The sequence below is a fragment of the Sinocyclocheilus anshuiensis genome, unplaced genomic scaffold (assembly GCF_001515605.1).
Source record: "Sinocyclocheilus anshuiensis isolate Anshui unplaced genomic scaffold, SAMN03320099.WGS_v1.1 scaffold337, whole genome shotgun sequence".
NCBI lineage: Eukaryota > Metazoa > Chordata > Actinopteri > Cypriniformes > Cyprinidae > Sinocyclocheilus > Sinocyclocheilus anshuiensis.
In genome coordinates this window covers 975,632-997,986 of record NW_015537968.1, presented here as the reverse complement: position 1 = coordinate 997,986, position 22,355 = coordinate 975,632, and the positions used below count along the sequence as shown (strand labels likewise).

At 37.3% G+C, this 22,355-nt stretch overlaps 1 protein-coding gene across 9 annotated transcripts in view; it reads left to right on the top strand.

Annotated features, from left to right (window-relative positions):
- LOC107668475 (serine/threonine-protein kinase MARK2-like) overlaps nucleotides 1-22,355 on the top strand; it is a 52,205-nt gene that overhangs the window by 5,042 nt on the left and 24,808 nt on the right. For 4 of the 9 annotated variants that reach the window (XM_016460381.1, XM_016460374.1, XM_016460366.1 and 1 more), the window contains exons 1-4: nucleotides 11,974-12,350; nucleotides 16,795-16,965; nucleotides 19,123-19,176; nucleotides 20,466-20,514. In XM_016460381.1, the coding sequence (XP_016315867.1) occupies nucleotides 12,072-12,350; nucleotides 16,795-16,965; nucleotides 19,123-19,176; nucleotides 20,466-20,514 (553 nt within the window). In that variant the 5' untranslated portion in view covers nucleotides 11,974-12,071. Of the gene's footprint in view, nucleotides 1-11,972; nucleotides 12,351-16,794; nucleotides 16,966-19,122; nucleotides 19,177-20,465; nucleotides 20,515-22,355 lie in introns of those variants that run through there. The other 5 variants (XM_016460357.1, XM_016460396.1, XM_016460389.1 and 2 more) reach the window with 3 other exon arrangements.

Sequence of the window (22,355 nt, the reverse complement as noted above, 5' to 3'; positions counted from 1 at the left end):
AAACTATGTCTTACCAGTTTTTAAAGGCCTTAATATGAAGCTTGTCACATGTTTAGAACAAATTGGATCATGCACTTTCACCGCAGCAGCTCAGTCTGTGTCCTGTATTTTCAGATGCGCTCGTATCAAACTACTGTATATCGATATAAACGGTATTGCCTCATATCGAATCGCTTATAAAGAAAATATTGATATATCGTACAAACTCGATATACCGCCCAGCTATTATGTGCAAAAAAGGGTTAAAATCACATTTCATTCTAACATTGTAACATTGCAATCTAAAAACAAAAATAAGGCTTTTAAAGCAGAAGTTAAATTCACTAAACTAAAAATGAAAATAAATGAGAACAAAAGCACATTTATTAGTTGTGTTAGGTTATTTTGATTACCCCATTACAGTCACTTTACAGTCAGTGCTATCATAAAAATAGGCTTACTTGTAAGTATAAAATTCTAATTGTCACATTTATTGGCCAACAATAAATATTTCAGCGAAATGTATATTTTAGTCAGAATTATTGCTCTCCTATTTAATTGAGCTCTGTCTGTTTGCGCGCATGTGCGTGGCGGCGCTCATTCGGTTCACTGAAGTCTAGCAGAGAAGTTTAGCGGAGAATCCCAAAGCAGAAGGCTTATGCACTTCTGACAGAAAAATGGAAATATTTCCATGGCTTTCTAACATTTACAGATGGAGAATATACCTGTGAAATGTAAGTTATGCATTCAGGAAGACAGCACATCTCAAACACATTAAACAGCGCGAGTAGCCTAGTGTCTGTCAGCGGCACATGCAGCCTTTCTGTCAGATTATATGAAGGGACGAGCCGCTTAAACTAATATGCGAAACGAAACTATAAACTATGTCTTACCAGTTTTTAAAGGCCTTAATATGAAGCTTGTCACATGTTTAGAACAAATTGGATCATGCACTTTCACCGCAGCAGCTCAGTCTGTGTCCTGTATTTTCAGATGCGCTCGTATCAAACTACTGTATATCGATATAAACGGTATTGCCTCATATCGAATCGCTTATAAAGAAAATATCGATATATCGTACAAACTCGATATACTGCCCAGCCCTATGTTGTTCCAAATGTAGTTGCTGTCTCTGAAATATCTTTTCAGCTGACATCACCTAAGCTGTGTGTGGCAGATAATTTTAGCTGTTTAGGCTTTGTTTTAGGCATTTGTTGGATAATGCAGTAATCATGTAATAAAGGTTCTACATTTACATTTACATTTAGTCATTTAGCAGACGCTTTTATCTTTGTTTTTTTTTTTTATCCAAAGAGACTTACAAATGAGGATTTATGTGGATTTTTATATTGGCCAATGCTGCTATGAGAGCAGGATGGTCGATATAAGGCCTATATACAGTATATGATGTCACACAGTTTAATTTAAAGATAGTAAATAGCACATGCTGCAATTAAATGACCTTGACCTTCATTTTCCACATCCCATCAGAAAGGCTACTCAAAAGCAGGTGCCTGCATTGTTTCAGGAGTCCTCCACAATCGTTTTGAAAATTCTTTAGTCTGACTTAATTCTAGTATGGATCACCATCTTGAATACGCTGTGTCACTTGGAAATATGCCACATTGCTAATGATGTTTCATGTTGATTTTAAAGTTTTGTGAAGCTATTGATGAGGTGTTTTGATAGCTTTTGACCATGGTAACCAGCTATGTGTACTGAAAGGTATGGGGTGTGTAGGAAACGTTTTCCTCGTCGAAGCAGAGACCAGGAGACTCTTGGGTATCTTCAGCAGAGTTCTTTATTGAGAACGCGCTGTGTGGCGCTGCAGTCATCAAAAGTCTGACTAAGGCAGTGATACATTGTAGTTTATATACATTTTAAGGGGGCAGTGCTTAGAAATGGAGACAAAGCACCTGGGTGACTACCTTAAACAAAGCATGCAAATGAAGTACAGGAATCAGCCCGACACCGGCCTTTTCCCAGCCTTGATCTCATCAGCATAACAGTGTCATTCAAATGCATAGGTGCTAATCCAATCAGTCTGACAGTCCTAATTCAATCAGTATAACTACTCAAAGACTGGGGCAGAGGCACCAAGAGCCATTACAAACAAAAGGTGATAGGCTCAGTAATCTGGTTCATTTGACTAACAATAAGAGAACAGGAACAGACAGGAACCTCTTGCTACACTTTGCTTAAGATAATCATTTGTCTGTTGTAATTTACCTTAAATGCTAAATACAATGTACTTCACCTTAGTTTTTCATGTGATGCTATGTCAGAACATAGGATCAGCATATTTTAAACAGATTCTTAAATTTGTAATCCCACAGGTGTCACTGTTTTTTGAGGTTTTATGACTGAACTTTTATGTTTTGGAGTGATATCAAAAATGAACAAATTATCTTTTTGTCTGAAATGTCTTTGCACCTGCCGGGTTTTACAGCTCACATCTTGGCGAAGTCCTCGAAATGCGTTCTGTGCTGTTCAGTCTGGTGTGCTTTGTTTGGACATCCTCCATAGTAGCACAGATCTGTGTGGGGTCCGCTGACCCTGATCAGTCTCAAAGACTCACAGTTTTCCACTGCAATGATTTACTCCATTAGCACTTCTCGCTCCACTAGGCAAATCTTTTCACTGGAATTTTTACTTTTTTTTTTTTAATGCCAGCAGTTTATGTATGTGAAAGTAGTAATCCTGATATTATCCAGTCAGTCAAAGCTGATCTACAAGGACTAGATAGCATTGCAGGTATGTAATCTTTTGAGATGCTTAGATATAGACAATCCGTCATCATGTCATGTGTAAGGATGGCTGGCAAATGACAGATTATAGTAATTCCTGGATTTATGAATTGTATGCAAATGCTTCTTCAAGATGGCATCACCTTGTCGTTTCAGCAGTTCTGTTATATTATTGTTGCATCTGGAGTGGAACAAGGCTCTCAGTGTTTCATTTCTGGTAGATTACAATATCATAAATATGTAATGAGTCCTGTCTTGATCATCACTTAAGAAAATAAAAACATCTTTTAGATGTGGTTTCTGTAAACACATCCTTTCCCACACTTGTTTTGAATTGGTTTCAGTTTTAGCCATGTTTTATATACACAAACAAAGGCCAGTATTGACATAGAGAAGAATAGGAAAGTGCAGGTGAAAGAACAGGTTATAAAGTCATAAAGCATGGGTGCCATCTTAGTAACTTGCTTTGTTTTTCATCGTCAGTCTTTGTGAGCTCAAATGGTTGGTTCTCTAAGGCAAGAAATAAAATGTAAAAAGTTTCTACATTATTTAAAGTCACCACAAGATATTGAACTGCATCCACGTGTTCTCAGACTCTGAGGGGATTAGTTGTGGTTAAATCTCAAGGGGTGGACAGCGTGACGTAAGACTCACTGTCATTAATGATAAATTACTGGACAGAACATCAGCATGTAATCAGCTCTGTGGAAATGGCTCTCGTTCAGGTTCTGAAGCTTTATATAACAGCAAAGAAGACCCACAATACGGTGATCTGACCACATTAGAGTGTCCTGCTGTGTCTTCTCAGATATGTTGTAAATAATTCATAATGATATGAGCAAATTCATTAGGTTAGAAGTCAGTCGATGTAACAGTTTATAGAGCTGAAATAGTGAGGGTTTTTTCATTTATAAATGTGATGAATTCACAAATGTCTTTCTTTCTGAAAGCTAGAGCTGTAGTTTACCACTCTCACCAACTATTGAAGTTTCAAAAGCTCCTAAGAGAACTGTTTAAGTGATTATTGTGGGTTGCTGCTAAATTATTGGTGAGATTGATCAGCAGTTCTAGTGACCTTTAAGTTAACTTGATGAAAATAAAATCTCCTTTGTTATACTCAGACCTTATCACAGGCAGTATGAAGAGGAGGAGACGGACCACTCATAGAAATATGAATGAGAGAAAACATAATACTCAATATGGCAACTCTAGAAAAGGAAGTCTTGCCTTTCAGTTAAAAGAGACGATTACCTTTTTGCTAAAGGTATTGTCTGTTTGTTTACTGAATGCACATGCTCATTTGCTGGGCCTGAATTTTATGATGCCATTGTTGGCAGATTTGATTGCTGATTGGACATTTGTTATTGAAGCATCTTGGCAAACAGTTTTAGAGATTTTAGTCTTTTCCTATACAAGTGTATAGAAGCTGTACTTTGCCTACATATAAAACTACTATAATTGTGACTTGCTATAAAGAAACTTTAGCCATATCTCTAATAAAAATTGCATTTCTTTCACATTGATTTTTATGGGGTAACATACCGCATTCTCATAAAACAGATGATCAGTAGTGATTCACTTCCTGACTGTATTCTTTTCATAGCAAAAGTGAACTGTACTGTTGTTCACATTAAGCAAAGCTGCCTTTAAATACAGTCTCTCTGGTGAAGCTTTCACACCAATCAAACAAACCTCATGATTAGGGCTGGGCAAAAAAAATCGATTTTTCGATATATCGTTTTTTAAAATGTGGTCAATTCAATATCGATTCTCGAAGGCCACTTAGTCAAATCGAATCGAGAATTGAAATCAAAAATCGAATCGAAATCGAATCGAATTGAGAGCTTGAAAATCGAAATCGAATCGAATTGGAACATCTGATTCGATACCCAGCCCTACTCATGATCAAGTCACAAAAAGCTTGAATGGGAAAGTACCCAAAGACATGAAAGGACAGCCTCTTTTGCAGGCTTTGTTCCAGTGTAACTGTTGGTTGCAATCAGTGAGCAACAGGTGAGTAAACTCAATTGCATGTGTAATAAATCAGTCAAGTGGGCGTCAACAACATACCTGCCCATGACACAACCCATGTTTAAACACTGTTTGTTTTAGTAATGAATGTTCAAATTTCAGCTGTACATTATGTGGTAGTTTTATTCAATGTATTTATTTTATTGGCGTAATAATAGAAGGTTACACAAACTATCAGCCAGATATTTGTAAAATGTTTTTTTCCCCCACTACCTTAATTTTTGGGGTGGACATCATTAGGTTGACCTCTGGTACTTGTATTGACCTGTAGGATACTGCATTGAAATAAACCAAATTTTATGTAAAGCATTTTTAATTGCACATATATTGTTGGTTATTTCTTAACCTATATTGTTCTGCTTAATTCTAATTTAAAAGTTGCATTTTACTTTGTTTTACTGAAAATAGTTGAGTATTTATTCTTTCATACGCAGTATTAAATGTTTATTTATTCATTTTATTAGCTGTGTAAAATATAGGATGGGAAAGGCAGTAGAAATATTGTAAATACTGTAGGAAATATTCAAAGATGGCAATCACCTCATCCTTTGAGTTGGGATTAACTTTTCCATTGACATATCTGTGAAACTGCCACACCCAAACAAATGAAATAGCCCTAAAAAAAACAAGAGGCCAGATTTACCTTTCGGGGGGAGGAATTTGAATACTGTCAGAAAGTGCAAAGTTTGGGAACATGAGGTTGGGCGGCTGAAGATTGAGCTTAATATGAGACTGTGAAAACAGCGGACTATAAACCCTGTTTAGCTCCCTGACCTTCAGCAGCTCGAACAGGGCTCGTATTTACACACGGCTTTGCATTTTTTACAATGGCGAGGTTGGAGTCACTGTGTTAAGATCAAGTCTAGAGTCTGAAACGCTGTGTGTGTGTGTGTGTGTGTGTAAACAGGCCTTTCCAGTTGCACTGGGTGTGAAGTTGACTGAAGGGAGTGCCGATGCCTTCTCTCTGATTTCAGGAGCTTGACGTCATGTAGGGGTGTGTGTGTGTGTGTAAGGAAATGACAGTCAGTGCTTATTTTTTGTGAACTGATTTATTAGTGTCTCGGCACCTTTTTTAGTCTTTATTAGTGCTTTAGTTTCATATGGTGAATTCATGCGTGACTGTTTTATACCTCTATGATGTTAAATGTTTAAGGCACCTCACTATCCAGTCCGATTCCGGTCTTGTAATCACAGTCTGATTCTAAAACGATTCTTGATCTGCGTTTTTTTTCTTGTATAATTGTAAACAAGACTTGAATAATTATAAGTACTATAATAGTTACAAATGGATAATAAACAATTGTATGTCAGGAATGACTAACTAACTGAATATAGCTTCAAAACATACAAGGAAATTGAAAGTAATAAAGGGGATCAAAGAAACACATTACAAACAATAAACAAGAAGTGCTTTCAGTATCTGAAGTTTTCAGAATCGTTTCTTCCACCCCTAGTTTTTATTGATAGTTTTTGTATATTTTATTTTTTCTTAGCTCTCTGCCGGTTTCCCTTTGGTATCACATTCTCTTTTTCCTCTCAGTCTTTCTCGGTACATGTTTTTAAAGCTCAGCTCAAATAAACGGTCACTAGAGGTGTATTTGTTTGATAGCTACACTCCATTAGGGCAGAAGGGTGTAAACCACACCCTGCAGTGCTCCGGAAAGAGCCGGCCACCCTGTGGAGCTTTACATCCCAGAGGAATTGCTGCTCATTGAGGGAGAGCATATTAATGTCAGGATTATTTATTCACTGTTGACAGTTTCCTGACATAGGACAAGCTGGAGAAATGAGGGGAGAGGTGTGATGAAGAAGAGGGAGTGTGAGAGAGACACTCCATCTGCTCTCTGTTTGTGCCCTTGGCTGCCTCCAGACTCTAGTTTTAAATAGAGGCAGTGTGGGATTTACATCCCCATGCATTACCTGCAGGCCCTGTCTGTCATTCATCCATCCATCAGTTCATCCGTGCTTCTCTTCCTTTGTATGTTTCATCGGACTGGTTTTATGTGAGAAACATCCAAACATGGTGATGTTTGTGAAACTTGTTTACATCAGAGTGTGCAAACACAATAAATATAACAGTGTATTTTATAATTTTATATTTTCACACACATACACACAGACAATGTCGTGCTTTTTTCTTTGCATGAGAATGACGTCAATTGCTACTTTCCGGCATACACCACGCCTATCAAGTAAGGGTACTCAGGGTGTACCGGCTCAAATCGTACTGTACTGTACTGTACTGTACTGTACTCTACTGAACCATACCGCTCGGGGGAAACAAGCCATTATATCTCATTCTTTGCTTTATTAATTTCATTTTTCCTTCCGCCAATTCTTTGTTTCCTTCTTTTTTTCCTGTCCTTCCTTTCTTTTTTCATTCCACCCTCTTCTGGAACTGAAAAACAGGTCAAAGCAGTTTTATATTACATAATTGTTGCCCTCTGCAAGCATAACCAAACATACAGCATGACTAGTGAAGCATGATTCATATATAAATAACTCTTCTGAATTGGTTCATTTAATGAATCACAAGTTAAAGTTGACAAGAAATAAAAATTCACTATTCATCTTTTTTGTAAATGCATGTTATAGATCTTATTGTGAACGATTAATCCATGTATGTTTTATTTGTAAAATTTTGTTTGACCTTTTAATGTTCAAATATTTTAATGCCAGACTTCCCCAATCATTTAGTCCACTTAAACCCCATCTCCCCACAATCGACTGCAAGCTCACATTTATTTTTGGGTGTAACACCCACATTTCAAAAGGCCTATTTACTTGTGTCACCTCGTGTGTTTTCTCAAATCGATTTGTTGAAACTGTTCCATTTACACTTGGCCACATAAATGTGTCTCCAAAAAACAATTATAAATCCGATCTCCAGTTCCAACGCTATGTGCAAATTCAACGGAGATCACATCACAGACAGCAACAGAAATGCACTGCGTTTTATTTATCATCAGTTGATTTCAAAATCATAGACCGCAACAGTTGAGAGAGCGTCATTAGCACTAGTGAAAGAATTTAGCAAGTAAAATTTACATATGTGGCTTCAACAACCAGATCCATTTACACTTATCCCTTTGCATCTGGAATGTGTCTCAAACCACCTCTCGAAGTGGTTTGTGCAGTCGGATTGCAGTCTATCTCAAATGCGTTTAAGAGGGCATTTACACCTGGTCCACCTTTTCATAATCTGATAGCTATGTAATCAAAGAAAATGCATGAAGTGACCAAGAGTAAATAGGCCCAAAGTCCAATCAACAGCAACCAAAATATAAAAGTGCCTGGCCCAATTTTTTTAGATTATCAGTTAGACTCTGATGTTACGTCAGTTACATCACAATACAGAGAGAAAGATCTGTTACTACTTTGTTTCATCGTGACTTTAACAGTTTGGATAGCGAAACAATAGTTGCTCAATTTGACTCGTTACTTGTCTGAATGTTTATATTACAACGAATAGTTAAAGTTACTCATTCAAAAGTTTTGTTTTAATAACTAGAATTTTAATAAACAAAACATTGAAATATACTACCAGAAATAGTATGCTTTTGTTTAGTATGTAGTTAGAACCAATTATGGTGTGTGTGTGTGTGAGAGAAAGAGAGGGAGAGATGGTGTATGTGTAGGTGGTGAAGTATTTATAGTTCTTCATCGTGACTGTCGCTTTCTGGGCGTGTATGACCGCAACTGTGTGTGTGTGTGTGTGTTGAAAAAGTGTTTCTCTTTTTCTAGGCAGAGATGGGCTAGCGAGAAAGAGAGGATGAAGAAAAATAAGAAAGGGGAAATGGAAAGAGAGAGATACTAGGAAGGAAGGAAAGGGAGCTGTCCTTTAGAAAGGTAAAGAAAAGAAAAGATAGCATGAGGACGAACAAGGGATCTCCATGGCAATGCTGCAATCACGACCCAGCGACTGACTGCTTCTTTAAAGGCATTCTGGATTGTGTGCAAGTGCATGTGTGTTTTTGAACAGAACAAGAGAGCATGCTTTACAGCTGCTACAGCATTTGTGTTTATAGGGTTCCCGGGGCCTCTGGTTCATTCATCCATCTTTCTTTTAAAGAGACCGCTGAGTAAAATTGGAAAGATCAGTGATGAAACTCATAACCAGGCCAAGAAACGTCAGGTCCGGTCACAGAATTCTATGCCGTGTAGCTATATGAAGCACTTAGAGCAGCTTTTGGGTCTGATCAGCTGTCCTGAGCTTCCTACTGAGCTGAACCAGTGTCAGCTAAACTCGGGATCTCAGAGCTGCCGGAGAAGGTGGTATTTAAGGTTCAACGCTGAAGTGAGCAGGACTCCCAGTAAACCTAAAAAAGATTCCGGCACAGACAGCATGTTGTCAGGGAGAACATTATTCTATCCTCACTGCTGTGGAGGGTGTAATTACAAGGAGAGATAGATGATGATATGGAGCGAGGGAAAGACCCAGAAAAAGAGCAAAAAATGTGAATTTCATTTAAGCCAGACTGACCTTCGTCCTAGATGATTATTTAATAGTAAGGTTGATGCCAAAGGATATAGTTCTAGATACAAAAAATTAGCCCTTTTGAGACTCTCTGGTTCTGTTTTAAATCCTCGTGGGCTGTCTGCAGTTGACGTAAGCAGTTACTTTCTAAAGAGACTGTTGGTTCTGACAGCACTTTAAAGCGACAAGAAGTTGAATAAGTTTTGAATAAACTCAAAAATGAAAATTCTGTCATTATTTACTCACCGTCATGTTGTTCCAAACCTGTGTGACTGACTTTGTTCTGTAGAAGACAAAAGAAAATATTCAAACAACATTGGACCCCTTTGACTGCCATTGTATGGGCAAAAACATTGAATCATTTTTCTAAATAGCTTCTTTGGTGTTCCACGGAAAAAATAAAGTCATAAAGGTTTGTACTGATGAGTAAATGATGACCAAATTTGAAATTTTGAGTGGACTATCCCTTTAAGGAAGCATTTTAACTGAACTGGAACCTGGAAGTGACTGAATTGAAACACTATATGTCCAGTCCAGCAACTCAATTAAGGGTCACTCATGCATGCAAAATACAAGTTGCTCATGTGACACTCACAAAAGACTTGACTAACAATCACATTTGACTCCAGTAGGGATTGATGGTAGCATGTTGCTAAGCTAAAAGCACAAACAATTCATAGAACATGTCAATGCTAATTAAAAATGATTTGTTTTTAAATAAATTTAACTACTACTTTTCAGTACTGGAAGAATATGTAAAAATTCAACCCTAAATTTCCCTCCACTACAGTACTATTCAAAAATTCATATCGGTATCGGCCGATAAATGCTCATTTTTTCTGTTATCGGTATCGGCCCGATAAGAAAATTTGGCCGATATCTTAAAGCCGATAAATAATGCATTATTTCCTTCAGAGACACTTCAGATGCGCGCTGTTCGTTTGCAGCCTTTTGTGCAATTGTACGTTGTAATATTGTTTTATTTGATTTTTATCTGATTTATCTCATATACAATGCGTTTGGTTAAGTTAAAAGAGCGCTTCAGTTTACCGGTGATCATCTTTAGCTCAGCGCACGCAGCTCAAACAGCAGTGCACAACATTAATAACTATGATTGGGGATGTCTTGTATATAACATTGTAATGAGAACATTATTATAATGAAACATTGTGAATTCTTTGGGTTTGGTTGCTGTGTTTCAGCGCGTTGTTATGGGAAGAGCGCATCCACAACAGGATCACACATTCTGACTATAGCACGCAATAACTGCGTCATTTTGTACATATATAAGTTGTAATATTATGTTTATGTTGTATTAATATTAATCTCAGGATGCATTTCCTTGAGTTAAATAAGCTGCCAGAAAAACGCTTCAGTTTACCGTGTTCATTCAGCTCTTCAGCTTCAGCACGCGCAGCTCAAACGGCTGCTATTTAAAACAGTGGTATTAATTTGTTACTTTTTCAAAATCATTGATACATTATTAATAATAACAACCACTTGTATTTTTCTCTTATTATTTTCATCAACAATATGGTTTAGTAATTAAAATCATTTAATTATTGTCCGTGCAGAGGCTATTCCGTTTTATTGATCTATGGCGCATTCATTTTGATTCTTTACACGTGTAATGATGTCCAGTGACTTGTTTGCATTATTTATGCATTATTTTATTTATTTGTAAGACTTTTTTATGACTAAATTTGGTAATGGGAGAGTAAAATTATTTTTAAAACGTACACCGTTCAAACTAGGCTGCTTATGTTGAAGTGTTTGGGATGTGGCTTTTAATGATGAGACCTTTTTTGTAATCAGGCTCTCAAAAAGTATATAAAAATTTGGATATAGATTTATAGGCCAACATATCGGTTATCGGCTTTCAAAAATAAAGAATTATCGGTTATTGTATCGGCCAAAATTTTCATATCGGTGCATCCCTATTGATCATAATAAATGTTTCTTGAGTACCTCATCAGCTTATTAGAATGATTTTTGAAGGATCAATATAACCCTGACAACTGGAGTAATGACTGCTGAAAATCCTGCTTTGCGATCACAATAAATCTCATTTTAAAATTAAAACAAAAATAATATAATTTTTTTTAAATATTAAGAATGTTTCACAATATTAATGTTTTTACTATATTTTTGATCCAACAAATGCAGTCCTTGTGAAGGTTATAACTGTTCTGTTTGCAATAAACTGTGGGATTGCTGTGTCCACAGATAATGGCTCAAAATTTTACTTAAATCAAATATTCAACATTTGGAACAGTCTTTGTGTCGGGAGTGCAGTTATGGTGCCTACAAATGACATCTAGACGGGCAACTCGCTGAGTTCTGAGTTTTGAGTTCTGATGCTTTAAAGTGCCCCTATTATGTATTTTTGTAAATTACCTTTGATGCAGCGTGTAATGTAGCTGTATGTGAATGTAAACAGTCTTCAAAGTTGTAAAGCTGAAAGTGCATCATAAATAAAGTTATTGTTTCTCAAAAGGAGTCGACTCTGAACCGCTGAAACGAGTAGTTTTAAATTCTAATCCCATTTCTGCGAAGTTCACATGTCACAAGTAGGGTTGTGAAGGTGAGGAAATTTTCCCACCGGTTAATCATCGATGTGTGACAACACCGGTAATACTGGTATCACCGTGGGGGCGGGGCGTTCCCTCTTTTCCTAGCCGGTGTTGCGGCTTAACACCGGTATCACCATCAGCACCGTCTATCGTGGCAAGCCTAGTCACAAGTTACCACATTTGCATAATGCCCGCCTACATTCTGCGTGGAAATTCCGCAAAAACATCCCTCAAGCTCTGTAGCTTGTTGGTGTGGATAACGTAATGTCGAGAAGAATCTGTGCTCTCCGCGATGAAAGTGAATTCGGTTTATTTTCACTTCCAAAGGATGAGGCTGTGAAGAAGAGTCAGCGGTTAAAATTCATCTTTACTACGATACCCCAGCAGTATAATCCCAACCTTTTTCTGTGTTCCCGTCATTTCACTGATGACTGCTTCCCCAATCCCTGCGAGTTCAACGTGGGATTCATAAACCGGTTGTCTTTGAAAGATGGCTCAGTGCCCAGTTTGTTTGGACCAGCTTGCTCCTCTGAATCACAATCTGTAAGTATGATTAATAATTGTTGCTTTAATGTTCTGTCGAACGTGCAAAATATGTAGGCTTGTGTTGTGTATACACTCAGTGTAGCTGTAGGTCTCCATCTAACTCATGTTACAGTGCTGCTAATCAGCTGTGGGCCTAGAAATGTGTCGATTAATATAGAATGTCTGTCGTTCTTATTACTTGGAATCATGATAAAGGATGGAGCAATACGTTGGTTTACAAACGGCAGTGCTTTATCAGTACTCCATGTCTGTGTTCAACTAACGCATATGCCATTATTGTTTGGGGTTTTACTACTAAGCTGTGGACCTAGTTCACTAACGTAAGTGTAAAACAACTTTTTCCCCTCTGATTCTTTATTTTTAGAACAGAGTGGAGCTCTATCATCATTATAATAGGATGTATTATTGATAAGCCGTATTCCAGTACTAGTGATGGGCATTTTGTTTCTGACATGCGCTGTACGCAGTAGACCAATCACAACAGACTGGGTCATCGGACCAATCAGAGCAGAGTAGCCTCACGCAAAGGAGTGGTTTGGAAAGATGAATCTTCGAACGAATCATTTGAGAGTCGTTGAGAAATAACGTAAAATTAAATGCATATTATAAGAAAATTAAAGTGTTATTTGACCTTGCATGCATGTAAACCTGTTGTTGGGGACTTCCAAAACCAAATTATAAACATTTCAAATAGCATAATAGGGGCACTTTAAATGGTAAATAATACTTGCTTATACACTTGTTTTTTCAGTATGTTTGCATGTGCGGTGGGGCAGGTCTCGTGAAGTTCTGCTTAATAAGGAAGAAAGATTAGATAGAAAGCAGAGTGCCATTGTAAAAGTGCATTGTGACATTGTAGCAGAGTGTCTCATTGCGGTTTATGTGTGATGTATTGATAAGTTGATATCAGTTCTGCTTTATGTAAACTGCTGTTCAAAAGTTTGGGATCAGTAAGATTTTTTAATGTGTTTTAAAGAAGGCTTTTCTGGTCATCATGGCTGCATTTATTTGACCAAAAATACAGAAAAAAATCATTCTAATATGCTGATTTATTATCAATGTTGGAAACAGTTGTGCTGCTTAATAGAATACTTTTCTAACAATATAAATCTTTATCACTTTTTTTTTATCAATTGAACACATCCTTGCTGAGTAAAAGCATTAATTTCTTTTAAAAAAAACAAGAAAAAAAATACTGACCCCAAAATATTTTGTATATTGTTACAAAAGATTTCTATTTTGAATAAATGCTGTTCTTTTTATCTTTTTATTCATCAAAGAATCCTGAAAAAAGTATCACAGGTTCCAAAAAAATATTAACCAGCAAAACTTTCCAATATTGATCATAAATCAGCATATTAGAATGATTTCTGAAGGATCATGTGACACTGAAGACTGGAGTAATGGCTGCTGAAAATTCAGATCTGCATCACAGGAATAAATAATATTTTAAAGTATATTAAAATAGACCATTATTTTAATTTGCAATAATATTTCTCAATATCATGTTTTTTTCTGTATTTCTGATCAAATAAATGCAACCATTATCAGCAGAAGAGACTTCTTTAAAAAAACATTACAAATCTTACTGATCCCAAACTTCTGAATAACTTCGCTCACATGACTATGCACACACACACAAGCTATACCAAGGTCTAAAATCTGAGTCCCCAGCCATACCTGCACACAAGCCCTCTAATACCTTAATTCCCTGCCCCTCTGATCCTGTCAGCACACTGTCAATCTCCAGCTTTCCATGCCCTGACCTTTGCTACTGCTCTTGGCTCAGTTTACCTATAAACACACGCATTCAGACAGCCAGCTTTTCTCATGCCTTTCCTGTAAGCTGCCCCTCTTTCAAAATTGGAATCATGTGAAACGTGTAAAGAAATAAAGAGCGTCTTCTTTTAAAAACATACCTCTTTGTGTGCACCAGTTAGTAGACTGACGTCAAGCATTACATTTATGGCTTTGAACTTTGATCGGTTGGTCTTTGAAGACGGAGCTGTCATGAAGTACAGCGCTCAGATATGTGAACTGTGGTTTGCACGCACACACAACACACACGCATTACACCACAGGGCTCATGGAGTTGGCTGGGTCCCTCTTGATGATTGAACTTTCCCTTTAATGAGCTCTGCTTTAGCTTGAGTACAGAAATGGAGAAACTCCTGTAAAGTTAGAGATTAAAATGATAAATGCTGTGTGATACTACTTGTGTAAATGTTAACACGCTTATGTTTGTGATGGAACGAAAGCGGGAAAACATAGAGAAGCACATAGCATATTTGTGTGTGTGTTTGTGTATTTGCGGTTTTAGCAGATGGACCCGTCTGATTTAATCTAATCTAATCTAATCTGTATGTTTCTCCAGTGTAGTGGGGTAACGTGGGAAATTGGGATTTAATCTTGATTTGGACGGGAGAGTTGAGACGATTTGGTGGGGTTAAGGGACTGTCGGGTGTTTAGGAACACGTCCCAAACTGCAGCAAGGTCTCATAAGATTATGATTTTTCATTCACTAGAATGCTTTATGATTGCAGTGCCGATGCATCTTCCTTTCTCTTGTCACATAATTTTCTTCCCTTGATAAGCATTATTGAAGGGATGGTTCACCCAAAAATGAAAGTTCTGTCATCATTTACTCACTGTCATGTCATTCCTAACCTGTTTGACTTTTCTTCTTCTGTGGAACACAAAAGAAGATCATTTCAAGAATACTGGTAACCAAACAGTTTTGGTAACCATTGATTTCAATTGTAATACACTAAGGCATTTTTAAAAAAATATCTTTTGAGTTCTGCAGAAAAAAAGCAATGTAGGCGATGCAAGTTCAAGCCTGGCTTATGTCATTTACTCAGACCCAGTGGCGGCTTGTCGGGGGAGGCAGGGGAGGCACAGTCGGCTTAATTAAATGGCACAACAGGCAAAAGTCTCTTTTAACACAGACTTTTAAGAAAGGACGGATGTTTGCTTCAAGTGATAGGCCAGGTAAGTGAAATTATATTATCTTGCTGTATGTATGCCGTTTTCTTTACGTTTTCTGACTAAAAGCAACCAAAAAGCCATTTTAAAGTGGTTAAGCAAATAATAATAATAATAATCGGCAGGGATCCCAGACCAATACAATTAGTGTGCCTCCTCTATTTTAAAACCCACGAGCCGCCACTGCTCAGACCTGCCACTTCTGTCCATCATTTTCTAATGCTTAGTATGATCAATAGTAGTAATGATAAAAAAAAAAAAACCTGTGTGTAAGGTCGGTGCTGGGTCAGTGAATAAAAGGACATTGAGAGTGTTCACCAGTGCTGAAGGACATCATAAATTAACATGGTGCATGTGATGCATTACATAATATGCATATTTTCAGACCCAGAGTTTGAATATGTATGTGTTTCTCTGAGCCCTTATTCCTGTTCATTTGCTATCCAGCAAATACAGCAACTACACACTACCATGTAAAAGTTGGAGATTTTTTATGTTTTGTCTCTTATGTTCACCAGGGCTCCATTTATTTGATAAAAAAATACAGTAAAAACATATTGTGGAAATATTATTACAATTGAAAATGATTGTTTTCTATTTTAATATATTAAAATGTGATTTATTCCTGTAATGGCAAAGCTGAATTTTCAGCAGCCATTACTGTAGTCTTTAGTGTCACATGATCCTTCAGAAATCATTCTAATATGCTGATTTGGTGCTCAGTAAGCACAGCATTTCTTATTATTATCAGTTGTGATAATCAGAATCAGTTGTGTTGCTTTATTTTTTTGTGGAAACCATGATTCTTTGAATAGAAAGTTTAAAAGAACAGCATTTATTTGAAATTGAAATATTTTGTAGCATTATAAATGTCTTTACTTTCATCTTTGCTGATTAAAAATATTAATTTCCTTCAAAAAGAGCCTTACTGACCCAAACGTTTGAACGGTAGTAAACTCTTCTGTACCCATATCTTCCATAACTACAGAAAGTCTTCTTACCAACAGTCAAAGGTTGTCAAATGATTCTGCTTAACAAACACCAAGTGCTGCTTCAAATGCTTATTTTACACTTTCTGTGCTCTAGAGCACAACAATGACATGTTACATACAAGATTTCAACCGTGGTTCTGTTCATACCTCACATATCATTCAAGCTCACTGATCTGGTTCTGACCCCTCAATTGCCAGGTAGTCACTTCAATCAGAGGTTATGATCATCACTGTGTATTTAGCACTCCAAAATGACTAGGCAATATTCTACGGCTGTGTGAATATAGCCATATTTTCCTCTTGTGAATCAGTCTGATACATTTATCCTCATGTGTGAGTTTGTGTGTGTATGAAAGCGAGAGAGGGGGAGAATGTAGTTGAATTTGAATGTGAAAATCAAAGTGTCATCCGAGTGTGGCCATCTGAAACATTTTTCTGATCCCTGTATCCCTTCTCTCTGTCAGACCCACTCTGATGCCAAAGGAGGAGGGCGTCCCAGTGTGTCACGTAGTCGGAATGTAGTGCCGACTGTGGATGAAAACCCCCACATAGGAAATTACAGACTGCTGAAGACCATCGGCAAGGGCAACTTTGCCAAGGTTAAACTGGCCCGACATGTCCTCACTTCTAAAGAGGTAACTAGATCTCCTGTGTATCTACCTTTTTTAGTGGATCTAGTTAGGTGAATACTACACTGAAAAAAAATTGTGTGAAATTTACTTTTCACTACTAAATTTCAACAATCACAAAGTAATGGCAAGCAACAAACTAAATGTGAAATTTTGAAGTAGAAAGACTGAAATAGTATTTTCTTGTAAAACATACTCTAATGAGCTTTGTTTTATTTACAACTTTGAAAAATCGTTTTTTACAGCATATCAGCTCCCTCTAAGGGTGTGTTCACACTTGTAGTTCGGTTTGTTTGGTTCATTTGGTCCAGACCAAAAAGGAAAATGATACATTTGATCCTGGTCCGCTTAGCGTTCACATTGGCATTTTTGACAGCGAACCTAAAGACACCGAACCTAAAGGCATAGTGATACGTTCACAACCTGATTGGTCGGCTTGAATGATGTATATATCGTGACGGAACTCCCCGAACACCCCAAACAAAAGGTGCGTTAGACTTAAAGCGGCGCTGCGAGTGTATGATATCAAAGCACCCATTAACCGAACGGTCTGCTCAGCGCCCCTTTAAGTCGAACACACCTAATGCCATCCTCTGGACTAAGCGCGCTCATTCTTGCGTGTACATATAATTTTATTTTCACCACCTGCAAACTCACAAGGAGCTCATAAAAGGCACTTTACCTCATCGTTGCTCCACGTTTGACCTCTGCTCATTTTGTTTTGGTTACACCACGTCGTCAAATCATGTCGCATTGTGTCGCATCTTGTCATTACTTCCTGTTTTTGGTTAGTTTAGAAGTATTTGGTCCGTGTTGCGTTCATATATCATTCGAACCGCACCAGAGTTCGTTTGGAAGCGGACCAAGACCCATCTTTTCAGCGGTCCTGGTGAACCGCACTAACAGAGCAATCGCACCAGGGTTCGATTTAATCGAACCAAACATGCCAAGTGTGAACGCACCCTAACACAGATGTAACAGACCATTCCAAATTGTTATTGATAATGCACAGTTAAAAACGAATTACTAGTTAGTCTTATAGCAGATACTTTCATCATATAGTACACTTATTTCATGGTTTGACCGTTTGAGATTTAGCCTGACTGTGATTCATGTCCAGCCTGTTGCATAAACTGCTTAGACTAGTATTACAAGTTAGTCTGTTTTTTTTAAGACAGGTCATAACTTTAAGTCAGTTGCATAAAAATTTCAATTGGTCTAATTTGAGAAAGAAAGTGCTGTTAGTCAGTAGTTAGGCAGACTAGTTCTTAAGACAAAGTGTTCGTGCACTGGCTCCAGATATGCTGAATCTAATTTCAAATCACCTATGTTTGTGGTTTGGATTGGATGTGAAAATAAGATTGAATGAGAATTTTGCTCAAATTCAGACTATAAAGAAGTAATCAAAATATTATTTAACATGATTTTCTCTTTAATTTTTTTTTTACATGTTTCAGCATTCCCAAGCATGTTCTTCACTGATACCATTTCCTCTTTGCTAAATAAAAATAAATAAATAAATAAAATAAATAAATATTTTGGGTGAAAATGATGCAACTGTGGAACAGGGATATATACAGTATCTCACAGAAGTGAGTACACCCCTCAACTCACTTTTGTGGCCAGCGGTTTAAACATTAATGGCTGTGTGTTGAGTTATTTTGAGGGGACAGCAAATTTACACTGTTATACAAGCTGTACACTCACTACTTTACATTGTAGCAAAGTGTCATTTCTTCAGTGTTGGCACATGAAAAGATATAATAAAATATTTACAAAAATGTGAGGGGTGTACTCACTTCTGTGAGATACTGTATATATAGAAATCATTTTCAAAACAATAAATATTTAAAAGGTTTTTGATTATTTCAACAAGTAACAAAAATAAGGGAAGGCATTGTGAAATGTGTTTAAGCCAATTTTAATGTGATATTTGTATAACAAAAAGCAAAAGTTGATGAAAGGGATAGGTTTAATAAAAAGCAACCCCTGGGGCATGCTTCTGGTGCCTGAAGTTGCAGAAACATGCAAATATAGCTCTAGCACAGTTAGCATTCAGAGTCATCTTTCTAGTGTTACTCTAGAATTTTCAAAAATCTTTTTGAAAAAGGTCATTTATTTTTGAGAGAGCTGTTTAATATGTGTGTGTTTCTTTTGTCTCAGGTAGCAGTGAAAATCATAGACAAGACACAACTCAACTCTTCTAGTCTTCAAAAAGTGAGTCTGCAGATCTCCTCTTTTTATCTGTATATCTGTCTGGAGAGAGGGCTCAGAGGGGGTAATTACAGGAAGAGAGGCTGAAGGATTTCCTCTGACGTGGGAATGAACGGGTTCTGCTTTACCCCACGCACACATATATACACTGGTCACGTTCCATAAACTTTTTGCTGTAACTACTGCAGAATCCTGGAGGGTATTAAAGAAATGAGGTTAATGCATTGTTCCTGCTGCTAGTGAAATTTTAACAATGTATGTGCTGTAAAATGTTAATACACTACCATTCACAAATAGGGTTTTTTTGGGGTCAGAAAGGTTCTTTGGAATTAATTGTTTTTTGAAAGATACTTTTATTCAGAAAGGATGCATTAAATTGATCACAAATGACGACACACAAAAGATTTCTATTTCAAATAAATGCTGTTCTTCAAAATTTGATAATCAAACACTCCTGGAAAGATCACTCTCCACACTTCATTAAGCAGCACAACCATTTTCAACTTCTAATAATAATAAGATAAAAGATTTCTTGAATACTAAATGAACATCTTAGAATAATTTTTTAGGGATCATGTAACGGAAGTGATACATTTATTAAAATAAAGACAATATTACTGTTTTTGACTTAAATAAATGTAGTCTTGATATACATAGGACCCTATTATTTAAAAAAAAAAAAAACTTTTTTCAAACTTTTGAACAGCATTGTATGTAATCCCAGATTTCCACAGTACATCTGTGTTTGTACGAAAATAGAACATATTTAAATCGATTAAACAGACAATAGTAAATGTTCAGATAAAGTTTTTTCATTGTTTATCACTTAATTTATTAGTAAATTCTGCCTAAAATAGCTTAAACCAACCCAAAATCTTTCGTTGGTCATAGATTGTCTGCTGGCCTGACCAAGCTGGTGTTCAGAAACTTTGACTAACTGCTCAAAACCCCTATAAAACCAGCCTGACCAGACTGAACGACCAGCAAACCAGCTTCAAATGGGATTGACCCGAGCCTTTATAGGGATAGTTCATCCAAAAATGAAAACTGTCATCATTTACTCGCCCTCAAGTTGTTCCAAACCTGTTTGAGCTTCTTTCTTCCATTGAACACAAAAGAAGACATTTTGAAGAATGTGGGTAACCAAACAGTTGCTGGTTTGGGGACAATTTTTTTCGGTAAACTATCTGTATAATTTAATGAATCTGGCATTATCACAAGGATCAGGTTAATATTTTATTGTCAAGGCTTACAATCTTCTCAAATCTTCTCTCTTTATTGTGTTTTCTCAGCTCTTCCGAGAAGTGAGAATCATGAAGTTTCTGAATCACCCAAACATCGGTGAGTGAATTAGAAAGAACCCATCTAACTGGCCAAATTATTTTAGTATTTCAAATCAGTGTCTAACATGAATCATAGGAATTGTTCGATCCAAGATAAGAGCAGTCTGCCGAAATCGTTTAAAATCGGCATTCCTGAGACTTTGATGTCATAGATGTTGAAGAAATGGAGTGTTTGATGTGTGCTGAATCTGATATGCACTCGTTCAAACCTACACACAAGACGGATATTGCTGATATATTGAGCTGTGCGTTTAAGTGTGTGTGTGTGTGTTTGCCTGTGCTGTGACGGTGGTCTTGACAGAAGCACTAGCTCATTAGCTCTCAGTTTGTGCTCATAAATATCAAAGCGCAGAACTGAAATATGAAAGGAAAGACCTGCCCCCTTTGAGGAAGCAGCACTGTGGATTCAGTCCTGATTCAGAGTCCTTGCTCTCTCTGTTCAATGGCCGAGTGCGGCTGTGCTGGTATCACATCACATAATCACAGCTGATTGATCTGAAACGCTCCTTGATCTTTTCCGTGAGGACACACAAAGTAGGGATTATGTATTTTATTCATTTCATTAATTTCAAACAGTAGTGGCCTGTTTTCGTTGAATAGGCTGTGATGAATAGAATTGCTCTGAGCTTTAAAACCAACTCCTAAAGCCGGTTCATTTTTATAATTCTATTTTATTAATGCATCTCTCTTTATCAGATGCTGTTTGTTTGGATTTGAAACGTTTCCATTTTTTCCCTTTAGGGTTTGTGGGTTTTTATTGTTGCTTATGAAACTTTTGTATGAGAAAAATTTCTTGTCACTGTTGCTCAGCTCAGGAAACTCATTCTAATGCAGTTTGTAAGCGTAATCTTTAGCGTTAAACTTTGGTTATAATCTTGTCAGCTGCTCAAGACACATATGGTGGGTTTTGTAGCATTCATTGCAAAGCCTGAAGCGCTTCATATAGAAATAGATGTATTTATCACCACTGCTTTCCATCATACCTCCAACTCATATGGTGTTATGCCATTAAGTAATAATGCTGTGCTTTAGAGGTGTAGATGTGCTACATAATATGATTTTTTTTTTTCAACCTCAGTTGTTAGCACTGTTAACCACAATAGAAAACCTTCACAGGAAACCCTGTTACAATGTTGCGTTTTCTTCTTGGTTCGGTTCGCTCATCAAGATGGATGTACGCTCCGCGGGCTTATTGTGTGTTTATACAACATTTTAATATGAAGACAGGTTCCAAATCAAACGCTCCAAATGAGACAGGTGTGAAAGCACCCTAAAGAACCACAAAACTGTATTTACTGTTTGAATTTTGTAAAAAATAACAAAATTTGAAAGCTGAATTTCTTAAAAAATGACAAAATTTGTTTCATACCAAAAGTAACCTGCTCTCTCTTGTCTGTTGATGTGTTGTCAGTGTCCTCTTTGTTCCGCGATGTGTTTTTCACTGTGTGAGATCATGATGTGTGGTGTGAGAGCACCATGGCTTGTCGGACGTAGCAGCAGTAACTAAGGGGGGGGGCGGGTCTTTGCGAAGGGTTAATTATAAACACAGTGAGACTGTAAAAGTGGACTAGTGAGTAGATAAGTTTACCTGTTCGGTATGTTTAATGTCCCTGACATGAAGTAAGGCCTGTAAAACCCCGTCCTCATATCGGCTGGAGAGACCGGCTCTATCGCATCCTTCGCCAGTAGGACTGCGATCTCTGCCCGAAGAACAGGGGCATCGGCTGCCTTCACTGTAGTGAAGCGGATACTGCTGAACTTGGGTGGGCGCCGGGCGAACTGAATCGCATAGCCGAGGCTGATGGTTCGCAGAAGCCAGCGAGACGGGCTGGGAAGAGC